Source organism: Coloeus monedula, assembly GCF_965178545.1.
Source record: "Coloeus monedula genome assembly, chromosome: 2".
Classification (NCBI taxonomy): domain Eukaryota; kingdom Metazoa; phylum Chordata; class Aves; order Passeriformes; family Corvidae; genus Coloeus; species Coloeus monedula.
The window spans coordinates 119,138,781-119,153,496 of record NC_138782.1 but is presented as its reverse complement, the minus strand read 5'-3'; the positions used below and the strand labels follow the sequence as shown (position 1 = coordinate 119,153,496).

Below are 14,716 nucleotides of genomic sequence, written 5' to 3'. Positions count from 1 at the left end.
CGGGCTTTTCCCCAGCGTTTTTCCCGCAGTTTTCCCAGTTTATTCCGGCTGAGATAAACCATGCGCCAAATCCTGCCGTGGCCTGTCCTTCCTGTCATCCCCCCGCAGTCCTTGGAACTTCCTTGGAAAGAGGAACGGTTGGGATGCTCGGAGCTCCCAGATTTCTCCTTGGGATAGTGGGAATGGAGTCCTGGATTGTGGAATGGGATGAGAATTCCTGCCCCAAATGGGGCGTCTCCCAAAAGAGGGGTGGTGGGGTCAAGGCCACACCTTGGGTCATCCCAGATCTTGGGATGGTGGTTCCTCATTCCAAGGATATGGAGGGGCTGGAGCGTGTCCAGGGAAGGGAATGGATTGGGAATGGGGCTGGAGCAGCCGGAGCGGCTGAGAGAGCTGGGAAAGCTCAGCCTGGAAGAAAGGAGGCTCCGGAGGGACCTTTCCCTCTGGAATTCCCTGCCAGGAAGGTGCAGCAAGGTGAGATCGGGATGTGCTCCCGGGAAACGAGGGATGGGATGAGAGGGAATGGCCTCCAGCTGTGCCGGGGGGGTTTATGGGATATTGGGAATAATTCCTGCCTGGAAAGGGTTTTCCAGCCCTGGCAGTGGTGGATGAATCCCCATTCCTGGATGGATTGAAATCCCTGTGGATTTGGGGGGACACGGATCAGGGGTGGCCTTGGCAGTGCTGGGAATGCTCGGACTCCATCTCTGAGAGCTTTCCCAACCTAAATAATTCCATAATTCCCGGATTCTATCTGCGCCTGCTCATCCCCATCCCCCCCCCCCGGAATGCCGCAGCTCCAACTGAACCAGACACGACCTTCCCAGGAGATCCCTCTCCGTATCCAGGAGCTCCTGGTCTGATCCAGGTTGGACACTCCCCCCACGTGTCCCTGCGCCTGATCCGTCTGCCGGCTCCGGAGGCTCCGGAAACGGCAGGGACACTCTCGGGATGTGCCTGTCCTGCCGTGGCCCCATTTATTCCGGCTCCTTTCCCTCTGGAATGTGCAAAGCGTTCCCTGAAAGCTTCCCGGTCATGCTCCAGGAGGGAAAATGGATCAGGAAAAATCCCGGTGTCTCTCAGAGCATGGAAAAAGGGAGCAGGTGCTCCCGGGAGGGTGGAGGATTTCTGGGAGCTGGGAATTCCAAGCTGGATTGCAGCAGGTGTCAGAGGCAGGAGCGTTGGGATCTGAGTTGGGATGGGGAGCACTGGGATCGATCCAGGAGCGCAGATTCCCATGGTTCCAGCCAAACCCGGCAGCATCCCGGAGATCCCGGGATCCGTGGGCACCATCCAGGTGGGTTTTCCCACCTGAGCCGCCCCCATTTCCAGGTGGGATGTTCCCATCTCCCTCCCGAGCTCCGGTGTGGGATGGGGTGGGAAGAAGCCTCTTGTTTGGGGGGTTGGAGAGGGGCAACACCTGGGCAGAGCAGGGACCTCTTGGGATCATGGGATCACGGGATCATGGGATAGTGGGATCATGTCCGTGTCCCTTCTGCATGGACAATCCATAGTGTTATCCCTGTCCCACAACTTCCTGGGATTTGGGGATTGTGGGATCATGGGATCATGCCTGTGTCCCTTCTGCATGGACCATCCATGGTGTTATCCCTGTCCCACAACTTCCTGGGATCATGGGATTATGGGATAGTGGGATCATGTCCGTGTCTCTTCTGCATGGACAATCCAAAGCGTTATCCCTGTCCCACAACTTGCTGGGATTGTGGGATTGTGGGATCATGTCCATGTCCCTTCTGCACAGACCATCCATGGTGTTATTCCTGTCCCACAACTTCCTGGGATTTTAGGATTGTGGGATCATGGCATCATGTCTGTGTCTCTTCTGCATGGACAATCCAAAGCGTTATCCCTGTCCCATAACTTCCTGGGATTGTGGGATGATGGGATTATGGGATCATGGGATCATGTCCGTGTCCCTTCTGCACGGACCATCCACAGCGTTATTCCTGTCCCACAACTTCCTAGGATTGTGGGATCATGGGATTATGGGATCATGGGATCATGTCTGTGTCCCTTCTGCATGGACAATCCAAAGCGTTATTCCTGTCCCACAATCTCCTGGGATCATGGGATACTGGGATTATGGGATCACGGGATGGTTGGATCATGTCCGTGTCCCTTCTGCATGGACAATCCAAAGCGTTATCCCTGTCCCACAACTTCCTGGGATTATGGGATCATGGGATTATGGGATCACAGGATGATGGGATCATGTCCATATCCCTTCTGCACGGACCATCCACAGCGTTATTCCTGTCCCACAACTTCCTAGGATTGTAGGATCATGGGATTGTGGGATCATGTCCATATCCCTGCTCTGTGGAGCATCCAAAGCGTTATCCCTGTCCCACAACCTCCTGGGATCATGGGATTATGGGATCATGGAATTACAGGATCATGCCCATATCCCACATCATCCATGGGCCCATCCAGGTGGTCACCACCACCCCCAGACCACCCCTTACCACATCCCTTTCTCCACCCTCCATTCCCATCCGAGGTTTTCCCCAGCTCCACGTCCCCCCAGCGTCCAGCGGGATGCGGTCACCACCATTCCCACCATTCCCACCATTCCCGGCCCCATCCTAGATCATCCCGGCCATGTAGGGTGGCAGGAAGAGCCCCACGGTGCCGAGCAGGCAGACGATGATGAACATCCAGAGGAAGATCCGGTCGATCACCATGGCCACGTACTTCCAGTCTTCCTTCACCTGCCGGTGGAAAAGGGCTGTGAATCCCTCGGGAATCCCTTCCTGGGAATCTCATGGGATTAGGAGACCACCCAGCGCTTCCTGGGAATTTGCGGGTTGCCTCAGGTTCAGGTGACCCCGCGTGGCGTGGGAAAAGCTTGGAGTTTTCCAAGAAATCCTGGGGTGGGGGATGGAGGTCTCCAAGGTAGAGCTGATCCCACCAAGGGTTTTCCAAAACCATTTTGGGAGAAGTGGGAATGCAGCCTCTGAGCTGGGTCTCAGGGGTGGAAGAGGGATCTCCAACATTCCCAAGGCCAAGGGGAGCCGGAGGAGCCCTTGTCTGACTCTGCAGACCAGGAATCTCCCCAGAGGTGGTCATGGATATTCTCCCTGGTTTTGGGTCTCAGGAACCAACCATGGATCCCAGAACTGACCATTCCCAGTTTTGGGATCTCGGGAACCATTCATGGATCCCAGAACTGACCATTCCCAGTTTTGGGTCCTTGGGAACCAACCATGGATCCCAGAACTGCCCTTCCCAGTTTTGGGATCTCGGGAACCATTCATGGATCCCAGAACTGACCATTCCTAGTTTTGGGTCCTTGGGAACCAACCATGGATCCCAGAACTGCCCTTCCCAGTTTTGGGATCTCAGGAACCATTTGTGGATCCCGGAACTGACCATTCCCAGTTTTGAGATCTCGGGAACCATTCATGGATCCCAGAACTGACCATTCCTAGTTTTGGGTCCTTGGGAACCAACCATGGATCCCAGAACTGACCTCCCTATTTTTGGGATCTCGGGAACCATTCATGGATCCCAGAACTGCCCTTCCCATTTTTGGGCTCTCCGGACCTCATCCATGGATCCCAGAACTCACGGAAAAGTCGGCGTCCTCGGCCCGTAGATGATCCGCGATGTATTGCACCCCTTCCAGGGCCTTCAGAATCCTGGGAGACAGCGCCAAGCCCTGCTCCGAGCCTTCCTCCTCCTCCTCCTCCTTCTCCTCCTCCTCCTTCCCCTTGGATAATCCCCGGGATGCCGAGCCCCCGGGCGCCTTCCCAGCTTGGCCGTAGCGGAACTGGGTTTCCTGGGTGTGGGATTCCACGGAATGGCCAGGATGGCTCGGATAAGTCTTCTCTTCCTCCTCCTCCTCCTCCTCTTCCTCTTCCTCCTCCTCCTCCTCTTCCCACTTGTCATCCACGTCGGTCTCCAGCCAACACCGGGACGTGCTGAGCCGCGTCCCCGGGAGGTCGTATTGTCCCCCCGTTTCCTCGGGGGGCGGCAGCGCCGGAGGCCTCTTCATGAAGAGCCAGCGCGGGATAAAATCCAGGAAAAAACTCCGGACCCAGCGCGGCATGGTGTGGGTGCTGGGCGAGCGGTGGTGGACGTTGAGCACGAAGACGGTGATGATGATGGAGAGGGTGACGAAGATCATGGTGAAGAGCAGGTACTCCCCGATCAGCGGGATGACCAGCGAGGTGGACGGGATGATCTCGGTGATGAGCAGCAGGAAGACGGTGAGGGACAGCAGCACGGAGATGCAGAGCGTGATCTTCTCGCCGCAATCCGAGGGCAGGTAGAACACCAGGACGGTGAGGCAGGAGATGAGGAGACACGGAATGATGAGGTTGATGGTGTAGAAGAGTGGCAGGCGCCGGATGACGAAGTAGAAGGTGATGTCAGGGTAGATCTCCGTGCAGCAGTCGTATTTCTTGGAATTGTAGGTGCCGATGGCGTTGATGATGGCCCACTCGCCGCTCTCCCAGTAGTCCTTGAGGTCCACGTGGTGGTCCATGTTCTCCAGGTCGATCTTGGCCTTGTCGTAGGTCCAGGAGCCGAACTTCATCTTGCAGTTCTGCTGGTCGAAGGGGAAGAAGGTGACATCGATGCTGCAGGAGCTCTTGTAGATGGCCGGCGGCACCCACTTGACCGTCCCGTCCCAGAACAGGTGGGCCTTGGTCATGTGGGTCACCGCGAACTCCCCATCGGCGCTGGAAAGCAGGGAATGGGCAGGTCAGGTTTTTCACTAGGAACGGGGTTGGGATGGGTTGGGATGGGATGGGATAGGATGGGACGGATTGGGATGGGATGGGATGGGATGGGATGGGATGGGATGGGATGGGATGGCACGGGATGGGATGGGATAGGATGGGACGGATTGGGATGGGATGGGATGGGATGGGATGAGATGGGATGGGATGAGATGGCATTGGAGAACAGGTGGGCTTTGGTCATGTGGGTCACCACAAGATCCCCGTCGATGCTGGAAATCAGGGAATGGTCCGGTCAGGTTTTTCACTAGGAATGGGGATGGGATGAGATGAGATGGGATGGGATGGATTGGGAGTGGATGGGATGGGATGGGATGAGATGGGATGGGATTGGGATGGGATGGAGATGCCATTGGAGAGCAGGTGAGCCTTGGTCATGTGGGTCACCGTGATCTCCCCGTTGGCGCTGGAAAGCAGGGAATGGTCAGGTCAGGTTTTTTCCCTAGGAATGGGGACGGGATGGGATGGGATGGGATGGGATGGGATGGGATGGGATGGGACGGATTGGGATGGGATGGGATGGGATGGATTGGGAGTGGATGGGATGGGATGAGATGGGATGGGATTGGGATGGGATGGAGATGCCATTGGAGAGCAGGTGAGCCTTGGTCATGTGGATCACCGTGATCTCCCCATCGGTGCTGGAAAGCAGGGAATGGTCAGGTCAGGTTTTTCCCTAAGAATGGGGACGGGATGGGATGGGATGGGATGGGATGGGATGAGATGGGATGGGATGGGATGGGACGGATTGGGATGGGATGGGATGGGATGGATTGGGAGTGGATGGGATGGGATGAGATGGGATGGGATGGGATTGGGATGGGATGGAGATGCCATTGGAGAGCAGGTGAGCCTTGGTTATGTGGATCACCGTGATCTCCCCATCGGTGCTGGAAAGCAGGGAATGGTCAGGTCAGGTTTTTCCCTAGCAATGAGGTTGGGATGGGATGGGATGGGATGGATTGGGATGATATGGGATGGGATGGGATGGGATCGGATGGGACGGGACGGATGGGACGGGATGGATGGGATGGAGATGGCATCAGAGAACAGGTGGGCCTTGGTCATGTGGGTCACCGTGATCTCCCCGTTGGCGCTGGAAAGCAGGGAATGGGCAGGTCAGGTTTTTTCCTAGGAAATGGGGATGGGATGGGTTAAAGGGATGGGATGGGATGGGATGGGATAGGATGGGATGGGATTGGTTAAAGGGATGGGATGGGTTAAAGGGATGGGATGGGAAGCAGAAATGGAATGGGACCACGTGAACTGCAGGAATGAGGATGGGAAAGGAAGGGGAGAGAAGGGGAAGGGGAATTCCCATCTTTCCCAGGAATTCTCCATCCCGGCAGTGTCACTCACTTGTTGTACAGGACGATATCCGGGATCCAGATCATTTCGGAGGGCACCCGGATGGACGTGACGTTGTCGTACTCGGCCGGATCCCAGCGCAGTTTGTAGTCGCTCCATTCCTGCCGGGACACACGGAGCAGATCCATGGAGATCCATCCACCAAACCACCCTGGCCGGAGTCATTCCCAAATCCCATTCCCGGATCGGGACCAGCTCCTACCTGCTTCAGCCAGACGTTGGTGGTCATCATTTGGTTCTTCTCATCCTGTGGTGGGAAAGAGGGATGAGGCGGGATGAGATCCCGAGGGAATGTCCTGGCCACGCCTCGTCCCTAAATTCCAGCTTTCCTCGGGATCGGCTCCCGCTGCCAGCCCAAGGAAGAGTTTTCCTGGGATATCTGGTCACTAGAGGGCAGCAGGGAATTGCTTCTGGCAGGGAACGGCTCCGGGGGAGGGAGGGAGGGAATGGTCAAGGATCGAGGGATGTGGGATAGAGGGATAGAGGGAGATAAAGAGGGATTGGGGGATATAGGGGGATATAGGAGGATATAGGGATAGGGGGATGGGGGATAAAGGGATAGGGGGATATAGAGGGATATGGGGATAGGGGGATGGGGGATAAAGGGGGATATAGGGATAGGGGATATAGGGATCTGGATGGGGGATAAAGGGATAGGGGGATATAGGGATGGGGGATAGGGGGATATAGGGATGGGGGATAGGGGGATACAGGGATAAATGCGGATAGGGGGATACAGGGATATGGAGATATAGGGGGATATGGGGATAAAGGGGGATAGGGGATATAGGGATCTGGATAGGGGGATAAAGGGATAGGGGGATATAGGGGTAGGGGGATATAGGGATGGGGGATAGGGGGATACAGGGATAAATGCGGATAGGGGGATACAAGGATATGGAGATATAGGGGGATAGGGGGATGGGGGATAGGGGGATATAGGGGGATATAGGGGGATAAAGGGATAGGGGGATATAGGGATCTGGATAGGGGGATAGGGGATAGGGGGATAGGGGATAGAGGGATCTGGATAGGGGGATATAGGGGGATAGGGGGACAAAGGGATAGGGGGATATAGGGATAGGGGGATGGCGGATAGGGGGATAAAGGGATAGGGGGATAAAAGGATAGGGGGATGGGGGGGATGGGGGGATAAAGGGATAAGAGGATAAAGGGATAGGGGGATAGAGGGATAGGGGGATAAAAGGATAGGGGGATAAGGGGATAAAGGGATGAGGAACAGGGTATAGAGGGATGGGACATAAGGGGATGGAGGGATGGAGGGATAAAGGGATGGGGGGAATACGGGGATAGAGGGATAAAGGAATAGGGGGATAAATGGATAATGGGATATAGGATAGGGGGATAGAGGGATAAAGGGATGAGGAATGGGGGATAGAGGGATGGAATATAAGGGGATGGAGGGATGGATGGAGGGAGGGATGGATGGAGGGATGGAGGGATGGAGGGATCCATGGATGGAGGGATGGAATGAATGGATGGAGGGAGGGATGGAATGGATGGAGGGATGGAATGAATGGATGGAGGGAGGGATGGAATGAATGGATGGAGGGATGGATGGATGGAGGGATGGATGAACAGAGGGAGGGATGGATGGATGGATGGAGGGAGGGATGGATGGAGGGAGGGAGGGAGGGAGGGAGGGAGGGATGGAGGGATGGAATGGATGGATGGAGGGAGGGAGGGATGGATGGAATGAATGGATGGAGGGATGGAAGGAGGGATGGATGGAGGGATGGAATGGATGGATGGATGGATGGATGGAGGGATGGATGGATGGATGGATGGATGGAGGGATGGATGGAGGGATGGATGGATGGAGGGATGGAGGGATGGATGGAGGGATCCATGGATGGAGGGATGGAGGGATGGATGGAGGGATGGAGGGATGGATGGATGGATGGAGGGATGGATGGATGGATGGAGGGATGGATGGAATGGATGGAGGGAGGGAGGGATGGAGGGATGGAATGGATGAATGGATGGATGGAGGGATGGATGGAGGGATGGGTGGATGGAGGGATGGGTGGATGGATGGAGGGGAGGGATGGATGGATGGATGGAGGGAAGGAGGGATGGATGGAGGGGAGGGATGGAGGGATGGATGGATGGATGGATGGATGGATGGATGGATGGATGGAGGGATCCATGGATGGATGGAGGGATCCATGGATGGAGGGATGGAGGGGAGGGATGGAGGGGAGGGATGGATGGATGGATGGATGGATGGATGGATGGATGGATGGATGGATGGATCCAGGGATGGATGGATCCAGGGATGGATGGATGGATGGATGGATGGATGGATCCAGGGATGGAGGGATGGATGGATGGCTGGACAGACAATCCCAGAGGTTCCCAAGGCAGGAGGATGCCGGATAAGGACACGGACGGGATGAAACCCGGCCGTTTTCGTGTTTGGAGGAAAGAAAGGATCGGGATGTAGAGCAGGGATGCAGATTCCCGGCTCCTTGGAGGCCTGAGGTCCTGCTGGAAAAGGCCACATTCCAGGCCAGGCTGGATGGGGCTTGGAGCAGCCTGGGATAGGGGAAGGTGTTGGGGTTGGAATGGGATGGGATTGAAGGTCCCTTCCCACCCAAAGCATTCCGGGATTCTGGGATTCCATGGAGCTGCTGGGATGGCTCCAGGCTGTGGTTCTGGTTCCCAGCACACAAATCCCATGGGATGCAGCTCCAAGGAATTCAAGGATCCAGGGAATCCTCGGAACCCCTTCCCGAGCCTAAAGGGGCTCCAGGAGAGCTGGGATTTGGGAAAGGGCTGGAGGGGCAGGAGGCAGGGAATGGCTTCCCAGTGGGAAAGGGGAGCTCGGGGTGGGATGTTGGGAAGGAATTCGTGGCTGGGCTGGAATTCCCAGAGAATGCCCGGATCCCTGGCAGTGCCCAAGGAAAGGCTGGAGCAGCCTGGGATCATCGGGGGAGGTGCCGGCCTTGGAATGGGATGGGATTGAAGCTGCGTGGATCCCAGCCAAAGCATTCCGGGATTCTGGGATCCAGGAGGCTCCGAATCCATGGCCAGGGGTTTTTCTGGAAGTCGGGCATGGGAAAGGGAAGGGAGAGCCTTCCTGGAGTGCCGAGATTGCCAGGGAAGGGCCTGGAGGCCGGAATTCCTTCCCGCAGAGGAGTCGGGATGGGGCTGGATCCAATGGCAGGCTGGGAGAGGCGGGAATGGAGGGATTTCCCTGGGAAAGGGCAGCTCGGGCTGGGATCTTGGGAAGGAATTCCCGGCTGAGCTGGAATTCCCAGAGAATCCCTGGACCCCTGGATCCCTGGGAGTATCCAAGGATGGATTTGAACCACCCTGGCATCGTGGCAGCTATCAGGCTTGGACCGGGAATTCTTGGGGATTGAAGGTCCTTTGCCACCCAAACCATTCCGGAATTCCTCGAACCCAACCTTCCCTCAGTCCGGCAGCCCGGTGGGAGCAGCTGGAATCCCAAATCCCGGGAATTACGCACCACGTCGATGAGCTGGGCGATGGAGAGGCCGAAGCGGACGATGACCACGTCGGAAGTGTTGGGAACGGGCCGGGACCAGCGGTTGTATCCCGAAAAAAGGCGCTTGAAGAGCCGATCCTCTGCGTGGCTCCCGCGCTGGCCACCGGCTGTGAGAATTCGGGAATTTGGGAAATCGGGAATTCACCCCCTCCCGGATCCATCCCTGCTCCTCATCGGGAGCTCTCCCAGTTTTCCCCCCTCGCTGCCCTTACTGGTGCCACTGGTTTGGCTCTGGGAGGGGCGGGGTGAGCCCGGCTTGGGGATGGATGCGGCTTTTCCGGAGGGCATTCCTGAGGTTGGGATGGGAAGGAGTTTTCCTGAAATTCCTCGGTGCCCTCGGCTGCTGCGTCGCTGCCCAGCCTCGCTCGTGGCAAGGATCCATAAATTTCCGGGAGAGAGCGGAGGGAGGGAAAAGGGATCCAGGGAAAAGGGGATGGAAAAGAGATGGAGAGAGGGATACAGGGATGGAAAAGGGATGGAGAGAGGGATAAAGGGATGGAAAAGGGATGGAGAGAGGGATAAAGGGACGGAAAAGGGATGGAGAGAGGGATAAAGGGATGGAAAAGGGATGGAGAGAGGGATAAAGGGACGGAAAAGGGATGGAAGGATGGAAAAGGGGATGGAAAACAGATGGAGGGCAGGATGGAAAAGGGATGGAAAAGGGATGGAGGGAAAAGGGGATGGAAAAGGGAGGGAGGGAGGGAGAGAGAGATGGAGAAGGGAGGGAGGGACGGAGGGATAAAGAGATGGAAAAGGGAGGGAAAAGGATGGAAAATGAATACAGGGATGGAAACGGGATGGAGAGAGGGATAAAGGGATGGGAAAGGGATACAGGGAAAGGGGATGGAAAAGGGATGGGAAAGGGATGGAGGGAAAAGGCCATACAGGGATGGGAAAGGGAGGGAAAAGGATGGAAACAGGATCCAGGGATGGAAATGGGATGGAGAGAGGGATAAAGGGATGGAAAAGGGAAACAGGGATGGGAAAGGGATACAAGGAAAAGGGGATGGATAAAGGGATGGAGGGAGGGATAAGGGATGGGAAAGGGAGGGAGAGAGGGATAAAGAGATACAGGGAGGGAGGGATGGATGGGAAAGGGATGGAGACGGGATAGAGAAGGGGTGGAGGGATGGAAAAAGGATCCAGGGATGGATCCAGGGATGGAAAAGGGATACAGGGAGGGAGGGATGGAAAAGGGGATGGAAAAAGCATGGAGGGAGGGATGGTAAGGGGAGAGAAGGATAAAGAGATGGGAAAGGGAGGGAAAAGGATGGAGAGAGGGATAAAGGGATGGAAAAGGGATGGAGAGAGGGATAAAGGGATGGAAAAGGGAGGGAAAAGGATGGAGAAGGGATACAGGAATGGAAAAGGGATGGAGAGAGGAATAAAGGGATGGGAAAGGGATGGAGGGATGGAAAAGACAGGGAGGGAGGGATGGAAAAGGGATGGAAAAGGGATGGAGAGAGGGATAAAGGGATGGAAAACAGATGGAGGGCAGGATGGAAAAGGGATGGAAAAGGATGGAGAAGGGATCCAGGGATGGAAATGGGATGGAGAGAGGGATAAAGGGATGGAAAAGGGATCCAGGGAAAGGGGATGGAAAAGAGAGGGAGGGAGGGATCCAGGGATGGGAAAGGGATGGAAAAGGGAGGGAGGGAGGGAGGGATGGAGGGATCCAGGGATGGAAAAGGGATGGAAAAGGGATCCAGGGATGGATAAAGGGATGGAAAAGGATACAAGGAGGGCGGGATGGGAAAGGAAGGGATGGATACAGGGATGGGAAAGGGATGGGAAAGGGATGGAGGGAGGGAGGAATGGAAAAGGGATGGAGAGAGGGATAAAGAGATGGAAAAGGGATGGAAAATTGAGGGAGGGAGGGAGGGAAAAGGGATGGAAAAGGGATGGAAGGATGAAAAAGGGGATGGAAAACAGATGGAGGGCAGGATGGAGAAGGGATGGAGGGAGGAAGGGATGGAAAAGGGAGGGAAAAGGATGGAAAATGAATCCAGGGATGGAAAAGGGATAGAGGGATGGGAAAGGGATCCAGGGAAAGGGATACAAGGAAAAGGGGATGGATAAAGGGATGGAGGGAGGGATAAAGGGATGGGAAAGGGGTGGGAAAGGGAGAGGAAAGGATGGAAAAGGGAGGGAAAAGGACGGAAAATGGATACAGGGACGGAAAATGGATGGAGAAAGGGATAAAGGGATGGGAAAGGGATGGAGGGATGGAAAAAGGATCCAGGGATGGAAAAAGGGATGGAAAAGGGATACAAGGAGGGCGGGATGGGAAAGGGATGGGAAACAGAGGAAGGGAGGGATGGATACAAGGATGGAAAGGGGATGGACAAGGGATGGAAAAGGGATGGAAAAGGGATGGAAAAGGGATGGAAAATGGATACGGGGAGGGAGGGCTCTGCGCGACCCCAGACTCGCGGTCCAGGTGGCTTTTCCCGGGAATCCGGCTGGGAACGCGGCCCCCCAACCCAGCCCAAACCCCTTCCAAGCCTTTCCCGCCATCGGAAAGGCCCCGGGGTCGCATTTGAGCCGGGAATTCGTCTGAATTCCCAAAAAACCTGAATTCATTGACCTGAAGGTCAGCCCTGGGGGGGCGTTGGGTGGCCAGCTCATGGAATGTCGACGGAAAACCGAAGCCAAATCCCATTTTTCCCCCCCCCCCGGCATTCCCAGATTTTGGGAGCACAGGGGAGGGATGTGGGATTGAAGAGGCGCATTCCCTAAGGAAGGACCCCGAGGAGACCCCAAGTTTTCCAGGTGGATCCAGAAGGAATTCCCAGCCTGGCTCGCGGGAAACTGGGAATTCACAACTCCCCTCTTCCCGAAGTTTTTGAGGAATTCCCGGAAGTCCAGGGAAAAACGGAGCCGTCCTTACCCGCCCGGAAGGTGAGGAAGCAGCACAGGAGGAGCGGGAAAATCCCATGGGAAAAGCATCCCGAGCTCCCCATGGATCCTCTCCTTGGAGCGGCCGGAAAATCCCCCTTGGAAATGGTGCCAAGGAAGCTCAGCGGGAACGGCCGCGGCGAGGGAATTCCGGCGGCCTTTCCATGGATTTGGGCCGGGATGCGGCCGGATCGGGATGCGCTGCCGAGTCACCGATCCCGGCTTTTATTCCTGGAAAACAACGGAGAGCGGCGCTGCCGCCGGAATGTCCCCGGGATGTCCTCGAGGCCATTCCAAAGCTTCTCCAGGCGGGAGCAGCGCTTGGAAAGGAAAAGATTCCCCCAAAAAAATCTGCTTTGCGCTCCTTGGGGAAGGGGGAAATCCAGGGATTTGCTGCTCTGCGTGGATCCCGGTTTTCCAGGGATTCTCCATCCATCCATGGATCTGGGGGATTCCCACCCCCCGGCACAGCAAATCCCTGGAAAAGGAGGAATCTCTTCCCTGCAGAGGCTCCGGAATCCGCTCCCAAGGTGACTTTCCCACACCCTTCCCATTCCAGGATGTTCCTGGGAACCACGGAATGCTTTGGGTGGGAAGAGACCTTCGAGATCCCAGGAATTCCACGGGCAGGGACGATTTTCCCGCTTCCCTTTCCCACGGTTTTTTATCCCCTCGGGGTTCAATTCCTGCTGGGAATGGAAAGGGATTAAAAAAAAAAACCCCACGGAGCCTTCCCGGATCCCTCCTCATCCTCGGCGCCGTTTTCCGGGATACCGGGATGATGGAGGGGTTGGAAAAACAGCAGGAAAAGCATCGTCCACGGAGGGGAAAAAGACGGATGGGCCTCTCCGGGATGAGATGGTCGAAAATTCCCGAGGGGAGCTGCTGCCGCTCCAGCGGGAATTCCGTGGGCTCCGGAGGAGCTGGGAGAGGGATGATCCAAGGGGGATTGAAGGGAGGGAGAGGATCCCACCGGGAATGCGCGGCCATGGATGGAGCTGGGATGGGGACGGATGAAGGGTGGGAATTGGGATGGATGGGGGGAGGTGGGGAGACGGCACCGATCCCAAATCCCAAATCCCAAATCCCAAATCCTGCTGCTTCCTTGCTCCCAACTCTCTGCATCCCCTGCAAAAATTCCTGCCCTTCGGAGCTGTTCCAGGGCTTTTCCGAGGGTTTTTCCAAAGCTTTCCCAAGGTTTTCCCTTCATCCCACATCCCTCTCCATCCCCTGCAAAAATTCCTGCCCCTCGAAGCTTTTCCAGGGTTTTTCCAAGGTTTTGCCAAGGATTTTCCAGGGCTTTTCCAAGGTTTTTCCTTGCTCCCACATCCCTCTGCATCCCCTGCAAAAATTCCTGCCCCTCGAAGCTGTTCCAGGGCTTTTCCAAGGATTTTCCAAGGATTTTTCCTTCATCCCACATCCCTCTGCATTCCCTGCCACAATTCCTTCCCCTCAAGGCTTTTCCAAGGCTTTTCCAGGGCTTTTCCAAGCCTTTTCCAGGGCTTTTTCCAAGGCTTTTCCAAGGATTTTTCTTTCATCCCACATCCCTCTGCACCTCCTGCCACAATTCCTTCCCCTCAAGGCTTTTCCAGGGCTTTTCCAGGGCTTTTCCAAGGATTTTTCCTTCGTCCCACATCCCTCTCCATCCCCTGCAAAAATTCCTGCCCCTCGAAGCTTTTCCAGGGCTTTTTCCAAGGCTTTTCCAAGGTTTTTCCTTCATCCCACATCCCTCTGCATCCCCTGCCACAATTCCTCCCCCTCAAGGCGTTTCCAAGGCTTTTTCAGGGCTTTTCCAGGGCTTTTCCAGGGCTTTTTCCTTGCTCCCACATCCCTTTCCATTCCCTGCAAAAATTCCTGCCCCTCGAAGCTTTTCCAAGGCTTTTCCAAGGGATTTTTCCTTCATCCCACATCCCTCTCCATCCCCTGCAAAAATTCCTGCCCTTCGAAGCTGTTCCAGGGCTTTTCCAAGGCTTTTCCAAGGCTTTTCCAAGGCTTTTCCAGCGGCAGCAGCAGCGCTGGCCGATCCCAGCCCTCCTCCCTGCCCTTCCCTCCAGCCCTGCCTCGCATTCCCGCATCCCAAGGATTTCCCGGCTGGATTTTCCCCCTCCCCAGCTGCACTCGCAGCCCTTCCGCGCCTGGAAAACGCCAT

At 55.9% G+C, this 14,716-nt stretch overlaps 1 protein-coding gene across 1 annotated transcript; it reads right to left on the bottom strand.

The window, feature by feature from the left end:
• Nucleotides 1-2,606: 2,606 nt before the first annotated feature.
• CHRNA2 (cholinergic receptor nicotinic alpha 2 subunit) lies at nucleotides 2,607-9,744 on the bottom strand (the record flags this gene model as incomplete). The annotated part of the gene is made up of 5 exons (XM_082302532.1): nucleotides 9,676-9,744; nucleotides 6,337-6,381; nucleotides 6,126-6,235; nucleotides 3,593-4,706; nucleotides 2,607-2,732 (listed from the first exon to the last, which is right to left on the bottom strand). Exons 2-5 carry the CDS (start codon nucleotides 6,364-6,366, stop codon nucleotides 2,607-2,609), a joined length of 1,380 nt encoding a protein of 459 aa, XP_082158658.1. The 5' UTR covers nucleotides 6,367-6,381; nucleotides 9,676-9,744.
• Between the last annotated feature and the right edge of the window lie 4,972 nt (nucleotides 9,745-14,716).